Source organism: Vigna radiata, chromosome 11 (assembly GCF_000741045.1).
Source record: "Vigna radiata var. radiata cultivar VC1973A chromosome 11, Vradiata_ver6, whole genome shotgun sequence".
NCBI classification, from domain to species: domain Eukaryota; kingdom Viridiplantae; phylum Streptophyta; class Magnoliopsida; order Fabales; family Fabaceae; genus Vigna; species Vigna radiata.
Window position 1 is genome coordinate 10,414,747 of NC_028361.1, and position 18,741 is coordinate 10,433,487.

At 33.2% G+C, this 18,741-nt stretch overlaps 2 protein-coding genes and 1 long non-coding RNA gene across 3 annotated transcripts; all 3 read right to left on the minus strand.

Annotated features, from left to right (window-relative positions):
- Nucleotides 1-236: 236 nt before the first annotated feature.
- LOC111242764 lies at nt 237-2,531 on the minus strand. Its single transcript, XR_002670061.1, has 3 exons — nt 2,188-2,531; nt 1,971-2,041; nt 237-396 (listed from the first exon to the last, which is right to left on the minus strand). It is a non-coding gene; the product is annotated as an uncharacterized LOC111242764 (long non-coding RNA).
- Nucleotides 2,532-3,109: 578 nt separating this feature from the next.
- LOC106777679 (glycine-rich domain-containing protein 1) lies at nt 3,110-9,077 on the minus strand. Its single transcript, XM_014665371.2, is given in 10 exon segments — nt 3,110-3,382; nt 3,384-3,887; nt 4,000-4,155; nt 4,370-4,562; nt 5,333-5,871; nt 6,435-6,890; nt 7,340-7,594; nt 7,719-7,836; nt 8,332-8,517; nt 8,883-9,077. Coding segments are annotated over 9 exon segments (2,475 nt in total). The 5' UTR covers nt 8,490-8,517; nt 8,883-9,077; the 3' UTR covers nt 3,110-3,286.
- A 1,853-nt stretch (nt 9,078-10,930) lies between these two features.
- Nucleotides 10,931-14,571, minus strand: LOC106776387 (uncharacterized protein At4g37920, chloroplastic). Its single transcript, XM_014663829.2, has 6 exons — nt 14,279-14,571; nt 13,525-13,799; nt 12,987-13,152; nt 12,376-12,620; nt 11,543-11,730; nt 10,931-11,450 (listed from the first exon to the last, which is right to left on the minus strand). The coding sequence occupies exons 1-6, from the start codon at nt 14,457-14,459 to the stop codon at nt 11,234-11,236; spliced, it is 1,272 nt and encodes a 423-aa protein (XP_014519315.1). The 5' UTR covers nt 14,460-14,571; the 3' UTR covers nt 10,931-11,233.
- Nucleotides 14,572-18,741: the final 4,170 nt, after the last annotated feature.

The window sequence follows — 18,741 nt, forward strand, 5'->3', positions numbered from 1 at the left end:
AATTTACAAATATGTGACAACAAAAATAATTAGTATTGTATAATATATAATCTTATTTTTATTCAAATAATAGTATGTAATAAAATGATTTTTTTATGATTTATTAAGAACTAATTTATTCTTAAATATTATGTGACATTCCAAATATCATATACACATATAATATAACAGGATTTAATTATTATAATATGTAAAAGCAGTTAAAAGTATAAGATAACAGTATTAGGCTACAGTCATCCAAAATATATGGCTGAAAAATCCAAATTTTACAACTTAAGAGTGTATCAAAATACAGGAAGTCTCTCAAAATAAAGGGACTATCTAAGCCATCCTAAGAACTAAGAGTTGTTTCTTCTTCATTTTCCAACGCTTGCTCCAAAGGTACATCATCAGCTTCTGCTCACATCCAAAGTTGGATGATCATCGCAAAGAGAAAAGCAAGCACATACAACACACGCAAGAATAAAGGTAAGCTAGGTTTCTAAAAACATACAAGTTAATTCAAACCAATCTAATATAACAAAGAACATTAACACATATGAGCATGTAAGTCATCATTTATCATAAACCTAGAAATTTTATTCATGCAATTAACCAAATTAAGTATCTTATCATGTTGTGACCCTTAGACTCGTCCGGATTTAGAATGAATGTCGATCTGGGGCGGGTTGTGCACTTGTGGTGGCCTACTACCTTGTAAGGTCATTGCCAATGGGTTTCATCCTACCACACACAAGGTTAGTCCGTTACCACGCGATAGGCCTCCAGTGATAGCGCCTACCCTATGACCTCCCACTACTCTCACCACATGCGTCAATCCTCTCTAAGTGAGAATGAAAGACCATTAGAGTGTTGGGATAAACCCCCCATATGGAAGCCTCTTACATTCATTCTAAACACTAAATAATCTCACCTAGAGATCTTACTTTCATATTCAATCTAACCACTTTAAATCACATGATATTCTTCTTGAATCGATAATGTACCATGTTAAAATTGTATAAGTACATCCAATGCTATACTAAGTCATATACACATCATACAACATCAACCATGTCATAAAAACAACTCATACATACTCAGACATTACATATTTTCATAGAAACATCATTTATTAATACAAATTTCTTTATAGCATATTCTTACCCACACCTATGTAATTTAAAAAGCTTTAAGACCCTCACCAATGGCTTTGGAAGGGTCAAAAACCCCCAGAACGAACTAAAGAACGTCCAAAATGGACGTCCGAAACTCCCAAAACGTCAAAAACACTTAATCTGCCACACATAATTCCCTCAGAGCACCCCCTTGTGCGCTAAGCGAATTTTGTCTGCAGAGGAAGCTAAATTCTGCAGATTTTGACAACCCAACACCCCAAAATTCGTTCTAGACCTCTTCCCCAACTTCTAAGACCCCTAATTTACTCTACAGGTTGAATTAAACTTATTTACATAATTTTAACCTTTCCTAACCTCTTCCTCTAGTGATTATGCATTGATTTGTATTCTAAAACTCAGTCTTCATCAACTATAGGACTCAAATCTAGATTGAACACTTTGATACTGTTTTTGACCATATAGACACTTCTAACAAGTCCTAATTAACTTACCTAAGTTACCTAAACTGACCAGAACCACCAAGAATGTCTAACTCTAAATTTGACCATCACCCTTCTTCTCAATTAATCATAAAACTAGTACTAACTTAAATAAATAGCCTCTTATGTTAATAATTCAATTCCTAAATTACATCATCTCAGAATCCATACCAGTCATAAGCATTCAACTTACAGTTCATAATACAATCAACCATCAACACATGTTCATATATGGAAATCACAAGTTTTCAATTCAAACAGAACAAAATCATCAAAACAGTCTCACATGCACTTGATCACCATAGTTGCACGAAATTTAATTCACTCAACTCAACATTTCACAGACATTATCATGAACCCTAACTTCCCTTACCTCTAGTACAAACAGCTATGCTCAAGGATGATCAACAGATGTCCTGCTCCTTAGGAAAACCCTAACAGTACCTATAGATCACCAATTGGTGATAGAAATTAGTCTTTAGAACGTGGTCAAAGCTAGAAATTTGGGGAAAATACATCCAGTTACATGCAACCAGAATTTGTTGCATGACTCTGGTCTTAAAGTTGAATGGAAATAGGGTTTAACTCACCAGTCGAGGAATAGAGAAATTGATCGGTTGGAAGCGTTGCTCTTGATGTCTTGATCGCCTAGGTAGCTTCAACTCAACAAGTTAACAATTAGAATTGGAGTTGAGATGGAGAGATGACAGAGTAAGGAAGGAGAAAAACGTTGAAAGGGTGACTGTTCTTCAGAAATGTATGAACTTAAAATATTAAGTTCATGTTACTTTACTAATATTAGTTCAACCTATCCTATGCCATGTGGCCATTTCCAAAGCTGATTCATTTATAAGTCTTTACATATTATTATTTAACATTTTATAAAATAATTAAACATTCTTAATGTTAAAAATTGATGGAGAGATAATATATATGCATGCAATAATGAAAAGTTAATAAAATAATTTTAATTTACGTAACTAAATGAGATATTTTTTTAAAAATGACATGTGCTAACTATAGCAGAAGAACTTATAAATCTGACAAAAATAAATGGTTAGACATATCACAAATTAAGACATTAGTTAACATAAATTTAATTCATTAGCAAAAAAAATAGTATTATAACATATATTACTAGAGCATTTCTAAAATTTACATGAAAGATGTTCTCTTAACTAAAATATGGAGAAGGACAATGTTATGTCATGAATCATGTTGAGCTGTTCTAAGTATGTAGTTAAATGATGATGTTGAATATGCCGTTTTCTTAATAGCAATAATTGGATATATAAGCAATTTATTTACAACTCAAAGTTTAATTTTTAAAATTTGACTATCAAAATTTGTTAAAAAATAACTTGAAGTCTCACTCAATTTCATGTAGCTAAGTTAAAAAGTAAAATTTGCATGACAAAATTCACAAACGAAGGAAGAAAATTTTATAAAGTGTAAAATTTATTTCACATATTATATTTTATATCCTTATATATAGGACCATGCACAAACATAGGAGCATAATTAACACACTCAGTAGTTGAGAGTGATTATTATGTTTAGTTGATTATTTATTACACATTCAATCCTTCTTATTTTTCTACCTTTTCTGTCCAACAAAGACATTGATGGAAGAGAAGCAAAGCTGAGGACATAGAATCACGTTCATATATACAATGATAACAGGCATAATCATGCATGTTTCATGCAGTAACTGCTTCTTCGATCACGTACTCTAGCTCCTCCACAGCCTCCTCCACAACCGCCATAACCACCACTCTTAATTAATCATATTTCCACACCCACCGCCACAACCACCACAACCAGCACCACAGCCCCCGCAGCCACCACTTCTAATTATAGCTCCACAGCCTCCGCCACAACCACCACAACCAGCACCACAACCCCCGCAGCCACCACTCCTAATTATAGCTCCACAGCCTCCACCACAACCTGCACCACAACCCCCGCAGCCACCACTCTTAATCATAATTCCACAGCCTCCGCCACAACCACCACAGCCAGCACTAGCCAATGCATTCCCACAACCAATGCCACAACCTCCACTGGAGAGTCCAGACTTCTTTGGTATACCAACATCTTCACTGCACACATCAGAACTCAGCCCCATTCCGTTCAAGACTTTCTTTTCACTTTCCTCATATACACCATTCACCTTCCAATCTTTACTGTTAGCATTAGCAATGACGCCTTCATATTCGTCCTTTTTCATTACATTAGAAGCAATAAAAGCCAAAATGATTAAGGGCAGAACCATCCACTTTTCCTTCGCCTTTACAAAAACAAGCAAAAAAGACAGAAAACAAATTAAGTAATAATACAGAACAGAAGTGTCTCTCTATAGAAAATGTGTAACATATATATAATAGCAAGAAAGTAAGTACCATGACATGTTTAGATGTCAAGTCAAGCAATGCCACTGCTTTACCATAAGGCTCTTCTACGGAGAATTCAATAGCTGTCAAGAAGTCCATTTCATTTCCTCGTTTTCCATGGTGTCCCCCTTCATAATCTAGCTTTCTTCCAGCGAAAAATTTCAACTGTAAAAGTTACATGAATTTAATATTATAACTTTGAATTTGTCTCATTTGAGGCATGCACATCTTTAGGAATCTTATGTGCAGCAATGCTATTGAAAGTTGTACTGGTTACTGGATATGTGAAACATGAAATGAGTAATCAAGGATTCAAGACCCAAGAGCTCTTGGCAGGACAACATATTTTAAAATGGAATACTTCAGAATAAATACATACAGTCTTGGCACCAGTAAGCTCAAAGAGATGGCCATCATTTGTACACTTGTGTGGAAGGTGGAAGAACCACAGATTCTCCAAAACAGACCACCCATTTTCAATAAACTCAGCTAGAGTGCGAATTTCCCCGGACTTCATGACGCCAACAACCTTCTTTCCAGGGTTTCCTATGTTCTTTGCATTCTCCAAATCCCTAAAATGTAATTGGGAAGATCATTATTAGCTTAACCAATTGAGAATACTTCATTACACAAGGCAGTAATACTGGATAATATACACATAGACTGTGTTGTATTAAAAAAACGTGTATGACAAACACAATTAGACACTGTTAGAAGTTTTCATACTTTTTAATAGCTTTTCTTACCCATATTTTATGAAATTTTAAAACTTTAGAGAAAACTTTGCAGAAAATTCGTTTAACTTTTATGAAAAATCCGACGAAAAGTCCAGTAATGAGGGAAAAACTTTCAGGGACGTAAATCTGCTCAACTGGTTCAACTGCATAAGTATCCTCTCTCTCTCCAAAATGAATTTATGGACTAATGATATTTTGGAACTACAACTTTTAGTCATGATTGTGCTTGAATGTTATAATATTTGTAAGACTTCAACATTTATCAACTGTTAATTATTATTAGGATGAACTGAATGGCAAATCTCAACATTATCTACATACAGAAAACTATAGTCAAAAGAAAAATTGGCTTTCAATTTACACGTCTAATCTTGGAATTAGATGACTGCAAGAACTTGTTAGTAGGAACATTAATATTCACATACAAATTGAACAAGTTGATATGTTCAAGACACAAGACATGTTGCAAAGCAAATAAGTTTTCAAGCATAACTAGCCCGCATCAATCACCTAACACCAGTTCCCAACACGACCATGACAATGGAGTACACATTTTGGCAAGGAACTTCAATTGTTATCAGGCATAATATAGAGGGTAGATGTACCTCATTTGAAGGCGGATGATTCTGTTTCCATTTTCATCTGTGACATGTGTCCAGCTATTAGCATGTTGAGATCTAACAGGAGGGTTGAAGAGGCATTCGTTTTTGGAAGATGGAGGAGACAGAGTCATTTTGAGTTTATATGGGGCAGGAACTGGGACAGAAAATGAGATGGCTACTCGTAACAAGATTGGCTTTGAGCTCACAGTACCAGCACTTGGTACCAACTCAAACCATTTCTCCACATGGAGTTTTGAAACTGGGCCAAAATAGTCTTTTATAGAGAAAGAACCTGAAGCGATTGTCTTTGTTGATTTTCTTATAGATAAATTGGAAGAAGAATAGGACGCGAGTTCAAAAACCAGCTCTCCCGTAGGTTCACACTGGAAAGATGCAACCTGTTTCTGTCTAGATTGCGATAAAATAGTCAGTCTTCTTTTAGCACCAAAGAATGCATCAGGCTGTGATTTGGAAAATAAAACAAATATATCTCCTTCCTGTCCCTCTGGCAAGTTCTTAGCCCCCACGAACTCCATGAGAACCTGGTTGCATGTAAGAGGAAATTGCAAATGTTACCTCATATAAACAAAAGCTGTTTCAGTGATAGTTATTCAATTTATGCCTGCATACAAGCAGAATAATACACTGTATGTAGCCAGAGGCCAAACATAAAAAGTGATAGTATTATGATCACCAACATCAAGAAAGATTGTCCTTATTATCCCAAACATCTATGGTTCCATGTGAAAGAAGACAAAACAAACTCAAAAGACAACTCGTTAGAGGTCTTGGTCTGTATTATGCGATCAAGCTGACAGAGCCTTTATAAACAAACCTTCCAACTTCATTGGCTCAATTTCAAACTGCTTATATATTATGATGAAAAGAATTTATAGGGAGAAACGTCTACACTAAAATTGATCAGGTAAAAGGATTAGTAATACAAACTTTTCATGATATGTGGCATGATGGAGTTATATTTGCATATTCGTGAACACGATTCAACAAATTTTTCATGGAATTGTTAATACATGCATACACTATAATTCAGAGCTAGAGCTTAAAACACGTAACATATGGCACATAAGAGGAGATCTTAAAGTACCTCCATGACTTTTCGATCTGGTAGTGAAATTTCTTGTAGGTACTCATTCGAAGAAACAACCTTCTTGCAAGCAGTGTTAGATGAAAGAGGGGTATTTGTTATAGGAGATGGTGCATTACCCCTGTACATAGCTCCAGCTTTCCAATATCTGGTACCAAATGTGACTTCCCACTGTTTGGTGGTTCCAGAAAAACCAATATCCAATTTCTTGCCTTTAGTTCTGTCTGAGTCTGTATCGTCATGTTCCAATACTTTTCCAAGTGCTTCATTGAGGTCTTTACAATAAGAAACTGGATGTAACTGATGAGAGTGCCAGATTAAGTCAATATCATATGTTGGAACACAAAAGCGTTTTATACCCTCTTCCTTGTTTCTCTTGATAAGATACAGAAACCCTCTGTATCTGGCCACAGCTTCCTTGATAAAGAGATCATTTTTCATGTGGGGTCTTGATACCTATGACAAAGAAAACAGATATTGAATCCCTTGAGATTATGCAATATTATTATGTACTAGCCACGCACACAAAAGACCCTTGGTAAATTAATTTCTCGAAACTGTTTGTAATGCTACTAAACTGAAAGCTACATTCTATATCACCAAATGATATTAATGTTATAAGGAGATGCTGTCAATTAAGAATGTCGCAATAAAATTGTATGAACTTAAGATTTTCCAAAACAAGGTTCTTATGAAACCACATGCATGTATTGGCAAGCAAGCAAAACACAATCAATCACAAATTGATAAAATTGAAGAAGGGTCAGGTTGAACACAGCCTAAACCATGCTAACATTTAAATCAGGGCTTTGACAGAAACAGATGACAGACTAGAACTGGCCTGGTAAGGCTTGGTAATTCTGCTAGAATATCAAGCTTATGAACAAACTCTAACTTTTCTTTACCTGGTAAAAGAATGGACTCTGCCTTTTAGCAGCTGAAATCAGATCATACTTGGTGTACTTTTCAAGCCTAGAAATCCTTTCAGAGATATCCCCTGGGAAGATATTAATCAAATCAGCATTGTAGGGCTCATCAGGATACAGTTTATTCCAGATTTCTTCAGTTTTCCTGCCACAAACTCCTTCAACAGTAGAGACAACACCAAAGTTGTCAAGTACTCGTCCATAAAACTCCTCACAGTCAGATTTGTATCTTACCTGTGTAATAAATTGGAACCAAATTTTATTACTAGTACCTCAACACAATCAAACAGCACTGTTAATAATCAGGAATAATATATATATATATATATATATATATATGTCCTGGTCTGAAGCCTACCGGGTTGAGTCTGTGACAGTGCCAGACCCATTCACAGTCAAGAGGAACTACCAAAGGCCCGTCAAAAATCCGAGACTCGGAATGCTTGGCAAGCAAGGGAAGCCAACAAGCATTGTACCTAAATACACACTTTCATTGTTATTAGATCAGCAGAAGAAAATAGTGTTCAGTTGAAACGATGCGAAAGGATGAAAGAGGATATAAATGATCTTTTAAAAAAGGGAGTCACTTTACTATTTCTCAATCCCTGTCTTCATCTCTTCTCTATTCTATTCAATTAAACATTTTAACTTTCTAATTTTTATCTATTTCCACTTCACTGACTAATTTCTTTCCAACCTATTTTTCTCCTCTCTTCCAAAAAGAACATATATGAGAGATTGATCAACTACAATGAAAAGCTGTCATTTGACAGCAGATAGATGATTTCAAGAACAAATTATAATCCATAACACACGACTCTAAAGGTCCATCCCTAGTGCCCTTTATAGAATTCTTGACTCAAGCTTAGTGAAATAAATAAGTAAAAATAACAAGCAGTTGTTTTATGAAAGTATTTAAGCACGAAACTTTATCCGCAGCAAATACAGGAAATAATTCATGGAATGTTCACCTATAGATAGCCCTCTCAAGGGCAGGGCCATCATAGAGGTGGCGGTTCCTGTCAACAGCTGCAAGAAACTGAAGCTGCCTTTTTGCTGCAACTAAAAGATCCACGCTTAGCCGAATCTTCTGAGCTTCATTCCATTCCATTTCTTGTTTTGCATCCATCTCTCAATTTAACCTGAAAAACAGCAACCTTCCAGAAACATTTTGGTGTAAGTTAAAGTGCCCTTTTACACAGTGTTGTCTAAAAATTTGCAGTCAAAATGGAATTTATTCGCAAGTAAGCATGTTCCACAAGCATTTTTTTGCTATCCACAATTAACTGAGGAGATCTTACAAGACAAGAAAAATATCATATTCAGAAAAGGGTCTACAAGAACAAATATAAAAGAAAGGTATATGCAGGTTGGTCAACAACAAAATTTCAAGAGAAATCTTTCAACTAAGCTCATGTAACAAAAACAAACATATTATGGTCATCCACAACATGCAAGCAGTACACAAATTCATTGTATCAACAACAGAAAAAGGAAAGAAAACAGGGCATTTGGGGATTACCAGTTTGGCAGAGATACTATAGCTGCAGAAACGGAAATTCCTCAAAAGGAGGATCTGTATTTGACTGAGCTTCTTATGTTCTTTTCTGATTTTCTGACATCGCAATAGGCATTACATGATTCAACTGATGTCTTACGTTGTGTATATGCTCTGACTTGTACTGCACTTGAAACTAGTTCCAGGAATGTTGTACGTCTGATCTAATTAATAGTACAGCAAAACACTCCATCCATTATCATGACTTTTACCAAAATTTTCAATAATTTTCAATTCTTAAAATAGTAAATAAGGGAAAATATATTGCTTATTTTTTAAAAAATATATCATTACTTTTATTTTAATCCTATATTCAATTCATTTTCCTCGTCGTTTTACTCTCTATAAAATTGTGAACTTTTCGGTCTCATTGGAAAAAAAGAAAAATCATTTTAGTTATTTATTATTTAGGTAATATATATTTATTAATCATGCCATCATTTATTTAATACGAGATCCTTACATCTCGCATTAAAATAAAAAGAATTGATAGAGACTAAAAAGGATTTTAAGACAAAAAACAAAAAGTTTTTTTAACAATTTTTTTTTACAACGCACGCATATGTAGCAGTCTATGATTAGTCTGTTTCAAATATTTTTTTAAAGATATATTCAAACATACCAATAAAATGATGACACGGCTTCTTCCTCCCTTCTTTCCTATTTCGTATACCCTTTGCTAACTGCGAAAACGACTATGGCGTGACCAAATAATATATAGATATAAATATATTAGAAAACGATAATACGTTAAAGGGCAAAGTTGAAGCTTGATGCTTCACGTTATGTTGCCGATTCTTTCCCATGAAAACAGCTGACTTTATGCTATAATATCATACAGGCACAGTTTTCCATCACTATCTATCCCCAGCAAAAATAAATAAAGATTACAAATCAAATTTCAAAATATAAATATGTATATATAAAAGAATTATCTTTTTTTATACATTTGATGGAAGGATAGAAAGTTTACTCAGTGAACTCAATTATATAAGAGTTTAATATCATTTTTAATTAAAAATCTTAAAATAATATGTTAATAAGTTTTTATTATTATATAATATTTCAATTTTTCATTTGACATGATTTTTATAATAAAAGAATGGAAAATAATGTGTTAAATAAGTATAAATGTGTGTTAAAGAATATTTTTTCTTATTCTCAAAAAGATTCAACAAAAACATTCAAATCAGGTAAGTGATAATTTTAGTCTAAATAAATATATTTTAACTAGTTTGGTTCAAACGTTTCTTTTATTTTGTTCTCCCACTTAATCAAACTAAATGATGATTCGATATATTTGTATTAAATTATCACATTTATTATTAAAATAATAAAAATGAAAAATTTCTCATGAAATTTAAATTAAGTATATGATTGTGAAATGATGAAAAAATAATGTCCAAAGTTAATAAAATATTAAAAATACATATATATTTTATGATCATATGAATGGTTGCATACATAAAGGTTAAAAGGGTATTATTATTTTGACATCACCAAATTTTTACATACATTATTTTATCTTTTAATCTCTCTTTTTTATTTATAAATACAAAAGTAACTTTATTAATAACTAAAATTCTCATAAAAGTGAATTATTAACCTGTACAGTATTCAAAAAGTCAAAAGCATCATTTGACTTATCTGCACTCACTCTATGAGTAAATTATTTCAATCACACTCAACATATTATCTTGAAAAATATCAGTTTAACTCAACTCAAAATTGATTGATGGGTTAAAAACATCAGCACAAAATTTTAAAATAGTTATTTTTAAACTAAGAAAATAAATAAAAACATCAATTTCTTATATTTAAAAAGAAAAAAAAATTTTAACAACTATTTTTTGATAATTTTTTATAATACATACGTGACAATCTTTAATTGATCCGTTTTAAATTTTTTTTTAAATATAAATTCAAACAGATCAATAAAATAATGACATGTTTCTGAATCCATTATTAATTCTCTACTTTCAGAGTTCTAGAAATAAAAAATTGAAACACAATTCAATATAAACAAATTTAGATTTTCTCTAGGTTGAGTGGTTCAAATTGGATTGATACGTTAATGTGTCCACCTCCACTCAAAAAGATTTATCATCATCCAACTTCCTCAAGCAAAATGCTTTATAATCTACACCTACAAGTACAATCCTAAACTTTGCAATGAAAATCAGATGAAATATGTAGTACAAAACTTTGAAAGGGTAGTAACTTCATTTTATTCTCCACTTCAACCCTTCATACTCTTGATCCAAAAAAGGCACGGAACAGGAAACACATTGGTAAGGGTGTTCATGAGAAGCAACTCAAAACTCTACTGGTTTAGAGTCATCTTTCGTCTCAGACTTCTCTGTTGTACCTTTTGCCATATATTCTTGTTCAATAGTATCTTTCAGGATAAACAACCTCTGAATAACAATAGGGTCAGTCATCTGCCTGGCTTCTCTCAAATCTGTTTCTTCCTTGTTCAGATGATACGCATCAAGCATGATCTTAATCCACTTGTGCAGCTCCTCTGGGGTGCTGCTTAACCAAATCAAAATTAAAGCAATATATCATATTTATCACAACACTAAGATAATATTTTAGAGTGAACCAGAAGGAAATTCTCTCACGTGTATAGAGCATAAGGGTCTTTGGCTTCATGATCATCACCAGGGGAGAAAGCCGTTGCCAATGCAGAGAATCGCTCCTCAGGATCTATTATGTTTAACAAATGCTTGAGTAGCTTTATTTCTTTTGGAGTAATACTCCTTAGGCTGCTCTTTGTGGCCTTGTACAATTGATACATTATATCTTTAACCTGCACAATATAAAGCAAGGTTGTTGAGCACATATGATAATGCTGTCTAATAATATCTTCTAAGCTTAAGCAGTCAAAATCAAGGTCCAACGTGCTAGATGAACAAGAAGGAAGGCGTTCAGATTATACTGATTGATTTATAAATCAGAACTATCAATTCAGTTTGTTTCATTCCTAAGACCCCTATAAAAGATTTGAACTTTTAGCTGCCTATCCTGGAAGGTATAAGTATTATATAGGAAAAGACATGAAAACCTCTTAAAACTTCCATCTCATGTAATTTCATAGTCATAACCAATGTAAGTAACTACGTGTGAAATTATGATGGAAGACGGTCCAGGATCACAAGTATCCTCCACAAGAGAGTATGTGATATGAATGCCTTTCTGACTCTCTGCAATATAGCATAAACAACCAGCAGTTTTCTTTGAAGTTCTTTGTTTTAAAACTTCAAAAATAAGAATCCACAGTTAAAACTGTTTTAAAATTAGCAGAGCAAGCAGAAAGCAAAACACTATTTGATTTTAAGTTTTATATAGAGCCTTTTATCAATATTTGCTGGGAACAATCAGAAATACATGTTGTCCTATCTTCCAAAAGGATGGAATTACAGAACAAAACCAAGGGACATCATAAAATTCGCACCTCATTCTTCATGGTTGTAGATTCTTTTGCTTTAGCCCAAGCACTGCTTATCAACAATATCAATGAAGAATCAAGTTCCTTTGCCTTTGCAAGACTTTTGATCTTCTGACAAGCAACATCAATAGAAGGAGAATTCAGGATATCATCAAATTTGGCCTGTGCAGCATCTAAATTATCCACAACCTCTAGAGTATTATCATATGCACTGACAGCTGACAAGCATCTACTCCCCAACCTTGAAATCCCTGTTCAAAACATGCCAATGCCACTCATAAGAAACATCCTACACAAGGAGCAGGATCACATGTGTTTAACTTTGTAGAGGGTGCAAGGGGAAGGCTCATTATGTATATTTAATGGCAAGACCAACATTAAACCCCCAAAGATTAATACTGTAAACATCTACCAGACAAATGTTAAACTTCTCACATCTTCTTCCTTTCTAAAAGAAATCTAATTTTATGATCAGTTCTTTATTTCTTATTAAGTTAGAACTACAAACATTCTTAACTATTTTACTCATTTCTTCTGGCTATTATTGGTTACAGAATCAACAATAGTTGAGCCAAATACCCAAAATCAAACATTTATCTGTACTTCTGCATAATTACCATCACGATCTTCCAAGCTGTCATATGTTTCTGAAATAAGAGAGAGGTAGTGGAAGAATTCTCCTGTAAAATCCTTACGCCTTCGTGCAACTATGGCATTAATGTCAGTTGGGTTATCTTGTATTTCCTTGAGGAGCTCACAATGTACTTCCATTTCATCATCAATCTGCAATGCTTACTCCTGATCAAACAAACACCGGGGAAAGAAGGTCTAAAGCCAGGCAACTCCCTAGATATGAAATTAAACTTTGATGTACAAATTTGTGCTTTCTTACAAATAAATTGATTAGCAACAAGAATAATGTTATCTTATTATTAGTTTATCAATAACTCCCAGGATAATGTATCTCATCTTTTCTGCAAAAAAAATAACTGGATTAAAATTTTGTTTTAAACATTTTGAGTCAAATAGGCGTAAACCAATAGATTTTGTTAAAAGCTTCTTTGCCTTTTTCAACTTTCATTATGCAGCAGGAGAATCTATTTCTTAACATTGGAAGGGGGCATGGTTGTGAGGAACAAAAAACATGGAGACTACCTTCTTCACTTTTCTTTGCAATGAAATAAATTTTTCCTTCATAATTGGATCATTCTCCAAATCAGCCCTTCTTTGGCACCTACTGTAGAATCTATCCTTGTACTTTTTCCATTCTTCTCTGAATATCAAGTACCCTCTCCATTCTTTTGATTTGGTTTTCTCATTCAAAAAGAGATCTATGATTTTGTCACAAAACTGAGTCATAGTATAACCATTTGCAATTTCAACCTCTTGCTCCTCAGCTTGAGCTGTGGAAGCACTGCTAGACTGTTGACCTGAAAGGAATTTCAGTTTTTCAGTGAGACACAAAAAATTACACCAAGAAATTAATCAGAAAAAAGGGAACAAGATAAAAAAAAAATACAAAAAAAAGAAAAAGAAAATATAAATAGGATTTATTTTCTTGTGGTTTGTTAGCATAACTGAAAACCAGTGACATTCTAATTTCTTACACTGTCAGCAGTTCAATAAACTAAATCAAAACAAAAACTGCAGAGAAATAAAATAAAATAGAAAAAAAAAAGGAATATGGAACATGTCAATGAAATTTATAGTGTGAACTTCATAGGTTTGCCCTCCACCTTCACATCATATTGCTACCCAGCCCTACAGACACCCTTAACACTTCAAATGAGACCAAAATTTAAACCTTTTTACAAACCCATCAAGTTGAAAACAGAAAAAGAATACAACATATAAAGAAATAAACAACGGGGAACAAAATGACTGAAAGAAAAAGGAAAATGATACTCACTGGACAGAGAAGTGCATACAAGATGGGGTTTGAAATTTTGAACTTTAAGGTTTTGTCTTTTGCTTAGGAAGGAAGGGGAAAACTTTGAAGCAGTATAGGAGGAAGGGGATGTGGGGTAACTCGGGAAGAGGTTATTTTTGAAAGAGGTGAAGGTGGTGGTGCTGTTGAAGTACCCTTTCATGTTAAGGTAATTCCTTCAACCACAACACCTAATTGTCTCACCTTTCACTCTTCAGATGACATTCAACAGAGGCAACGTTGCCCCAGATCATCCTCTCTTATCCTTTTCATGAATAAATTAATAAGAATAAAATCATTTGAAGAAAAAGTGATATTTGTATATTTGGGGAAAAAATTATATTCATGGATAACTGTCTCTTATGATTTCTTCAAAAAGAAATTGGATATTCTTTTTCATCAATAGTTTTTCAAATTATTAAATATAGTCCTCACAAGTTATGGCATTTGGGTTTATCTTATTTAAAGGAAAAAGTATTTAGTTTAATTATGTTTTTAGTTATAGTTAATTCCTTTTACTCTTTTAAACTAAAAAATGTTAACTATTTTTTTTTTAAAATTTATTGAAATATAATTTTAATTTCTGAATATTAAATTTAGAAAACTAAAAATTATTTTGAAAAAATTATTTTAGTTTTTCAACTTTAATTATTATAAGTAAGAAAATTGTAAGTACATTTTCTTTCATTTTAATTATACGAAACTATTAGAATGTACAAGAACATTGATTATTAGGATTACAATTATATTTTTTCAATTTTGAGAAATTAAAATAACTTTTTAATTTGAAAACTAAAATTAAATAAGTAACTAAAAACATAATTTAGCTAAATCAATTTTTGGAGGAAACTTCAGTAAATCATATTTTATATAAGGTTTAATATTTTTGATGGTCTTTATTTTTGTCATGTGTTTGATTTGGATTTTTTTTCTGTTCAATGTTGTCGTAAAGAATGTAATTTTTATTCAATTTAGTCCTTTTTACAAACGGTCTTTAAATCGTTAACGGCGCAATGTCAAAGTTAGCAATAAGTAAATGATGTAAGCTATTTTATGTGATGTGATTGTCTCTCGTCATCTTCATCCTGACCACTTCCTCATCTTTTGTGTTTTAGAATTTGGGAACCTAACTTCTTTCACCTTCGCCTTCTTCAAAATTTCTCTTATTTTCCTTCACGCTCTCTAAACCTACATCCACCCCAATTACCAACCTCAATCCAATGGCTTCAAAGCCGCCATCCGTCGCCCCAGCATCGATGGCTACCAGCCCCTCTCCTCCAAAATTGTCGTCGAACTCAAGAAGAGGAACAAGCCCAATCACCCCTGAATAATGTGTTCTTCGCCAACGGAGTTTTCGTTCTCATTCTTTTATCCATTTTGAGTCTTTACATGTGGGCTTCTCATTGAGGTCACGTTTGAGAGATCCGCATCCAAGAGGTATGACAAGCAATTGAGCATTTTTTTTTTTGGGTTTTTGGGCTTTACTCAATCGATCCTTTATGCAAATCAAGTGCTAGTTATATTTGTATCTATGTTGTGGATAACCCCCAGATTTTTGTGAATAGTGGAGATTGTGCGGCAAAGATTGGATTTGGTAATGCGGAGAAATTGGTGGGGAAAATGGGGTTATTGCTTTTTGGTTTTAGAAGCTTTAAGAAGTGGTGCTTGTTGGGGTCTAGTTTGTTGCAGATTGTGGCTTTGAGGCCCAACCTGCAGATTATTGCAAGGGGGGTTACTCCTTACACCACCCACACTGATCCCTACACCACCACATTCTTTTAAAAATTCCAAAATTATCCTTTATATTTTAAAAAATCTTACACTCCCATTTCTTTTCTTCAACGGATGTCGACATCCGTTTAAGTTTTCGAAAAATCCCTTAACGGATGTCGACATCCGTTGAAGTTTTTGAAAAAATTGTTTAATAGATGTCAAAGGATTTTTCGAGTCTTAATGTGGACATCCATTTTAATAAAATAAACCAGTTGAACATTTTTCTTCAGTGCTTTGAATAATAACTAATATTGTTCTGGACCAAAGTTTTCAACCAAATGCTATCTGTAAAGCAGAAAATAGAAACTGAAACATAAAATAATGCACTGATAGATATTGTATCTCATTTTGGAAGTGGTGTTATGGTTTTGCAACAACAACAGTGCACTCTTTCTTTTGAAATCAATACCTTTGTCAATCAAAGAAAGTAAGCCTAAAGTCATTGTGGTTTAGAGAATCAGCCTGAAGTCACTCTAGTTACGTGACTATGCTGGAGTGAACGAGGCATATATGTGTTTTAGTGTATAGGAGAGGGATGAGTTTACTTTGTGAAGTTAGAAGAAAGTTTATGGTTATGTGAAAAGAAGGAAAATATGTGGGAATTCTTATATGGGAAAATTTAAGTAGAATAGAGCAGGTGTGATGAGAAAAAGAAAATTGTTAATGAGGGTTGTGCGTTACAGGTTCTAGGTGTTAAATGAAGTAAGGGAAAATGTGATATAGGTTGGGGTGCTTAGCCTTGGGTTAGTGAGGAGAAACTTTGGTTGAGAATAAGGTGTGAGTGAGTAGGTTCTGGCTGTGTTAAAATGTGTGTGTTGGGTTGTGTTAGGCAAGAAAAATATAAGAAAGAGAATGGTGGGTGTGTTTCTAGTATTGGCTACGTAAATTTAGAGAGGGAAAAATGGATTGTTGTTTGGTAAAGTAAAATGAAGAAGAAAAATGAGGATGGGTAACATAAAAGGGAGGAAAGAACATAAAGGAGGTGTGGGTTATGCATTGGAGTTAAAGAAAAATAAGGTTTTAAGGAGGAATAAGGGTTTAATTTGTAAAAGGAAGTATGAGTTAGAATGGTTATTTATAAGGTACAAGAGGTTGAATAATGAAAAAGGTCTAAGAGAAAAAAGAAGGATAAAATATAAGTGGACTAGTGATATTGGAATTAACGTGTGGAATAATGCGGGTTTGCAGTAAAAGAGGAAGAGTGTAGAATATTTGGTTGTTGGAAGAGATGGTGCAGGGCAAATGATTGTTCTTGTATTTGCATAAGAATAAAGGGTGAAGGTTAGTGTGGTCGGCATGAATATTTAAACGTTGAAATGAAGAATTAACGGGAAAGAGAGTGTGTGTGGAGGTTTTGTTCAAGCTTTTGCTTGAAAGCTAGGAAGTGAGAGAATGTAAGGATGTTTGCCAATAAGGGACCTGGGTCCCACGTTGTAAAAAAAGAAAATAATCAAAATGATGGGAGGAGGTTACGTGCATAAGGTTGAGAGGGTGAATGATTTCTTATTTCATTTAGAGTTTAAAATTTAGCACACTTTCTTTTAGTTGAATAAGGTTGGAAAGAGGAGATTTGGACTTTATCTTGAACGGATGTCGACATCCGTTCAAGGATTTTTCAAGCCTTCAATGAATGTCGACATCCGTTGAAGTTTTCAAAAAATCCTTCAACGGATATCGACATCTGTTGAAGAAGGATATTTTGGATATGTGGTGACGCAGGAAGCAATGTGGGGTGGTGCAGGAAATAACCCCCTTATTGCAAATGAGGATTATCCATACCCCCATTGAACCACCACTATGTGAGGAATGACAACTTTGGTGACCTAAGCTATTGCAACAATAAGAAGAAGAAGATTGAGAAGTAGACATGACTCATTAACCACTAAGATTGGGAAGAAGATTGCTTAACCTCGAACCTCACTATGGCTTTCACAGAAAAAAAGTAAAAAATTCTAGTTTTAGAATTCATCCTCATCAAAAACCCTAAATGACATTTCTTTAAAAATTCACCTCATTTAAACGCCGTTTGCAAATAGAACTAAATTGAACAAAAATTACATATTTTAGGACAACATTGAACAGAAAAAAAAAAAAAACTAAGACCAAACAAACACACGTGACGAAAATAGGAATCACCATATATATTAAACCTTTATATAATTAATCGTTTATGTATGTTAAAATATCGATAAACTATAAATATTAGTAAAAAAAAACTTTCAAATGTATCAATCAAAGAGGAGCTGTGATGATTATATTGATATAAAGATTTATTTAATATTTAGTTCTAAAATTGAAAGATGATCGTTGATAAATAAGATCATTTTTAAACCGAGAAAATTTTATATATGGACTCTTATAGTTCCTTCCTTGACACATTATTCATAAGGATGTGTGGAGGATAAAACCAAAGTGAGTTTAGAAGCAGAAAAAATATATTAAATCATGATTGAAGTTACATACAAAAATTTCGATAATTTATTATAGAATATCAGTAAATTCTAATTTATCAATCAATTTTACATTTGAATTTAGTGTTGGATACTTTTGTCAATACAAATTCTATTTGTAAAATTTGTCAAAATTTTTTGTAATTATTATTACCAATAAATATTTTTATTCGTAATTTATTAATATATAGATTATCTTATTCTATCAATAAATATGTCTGT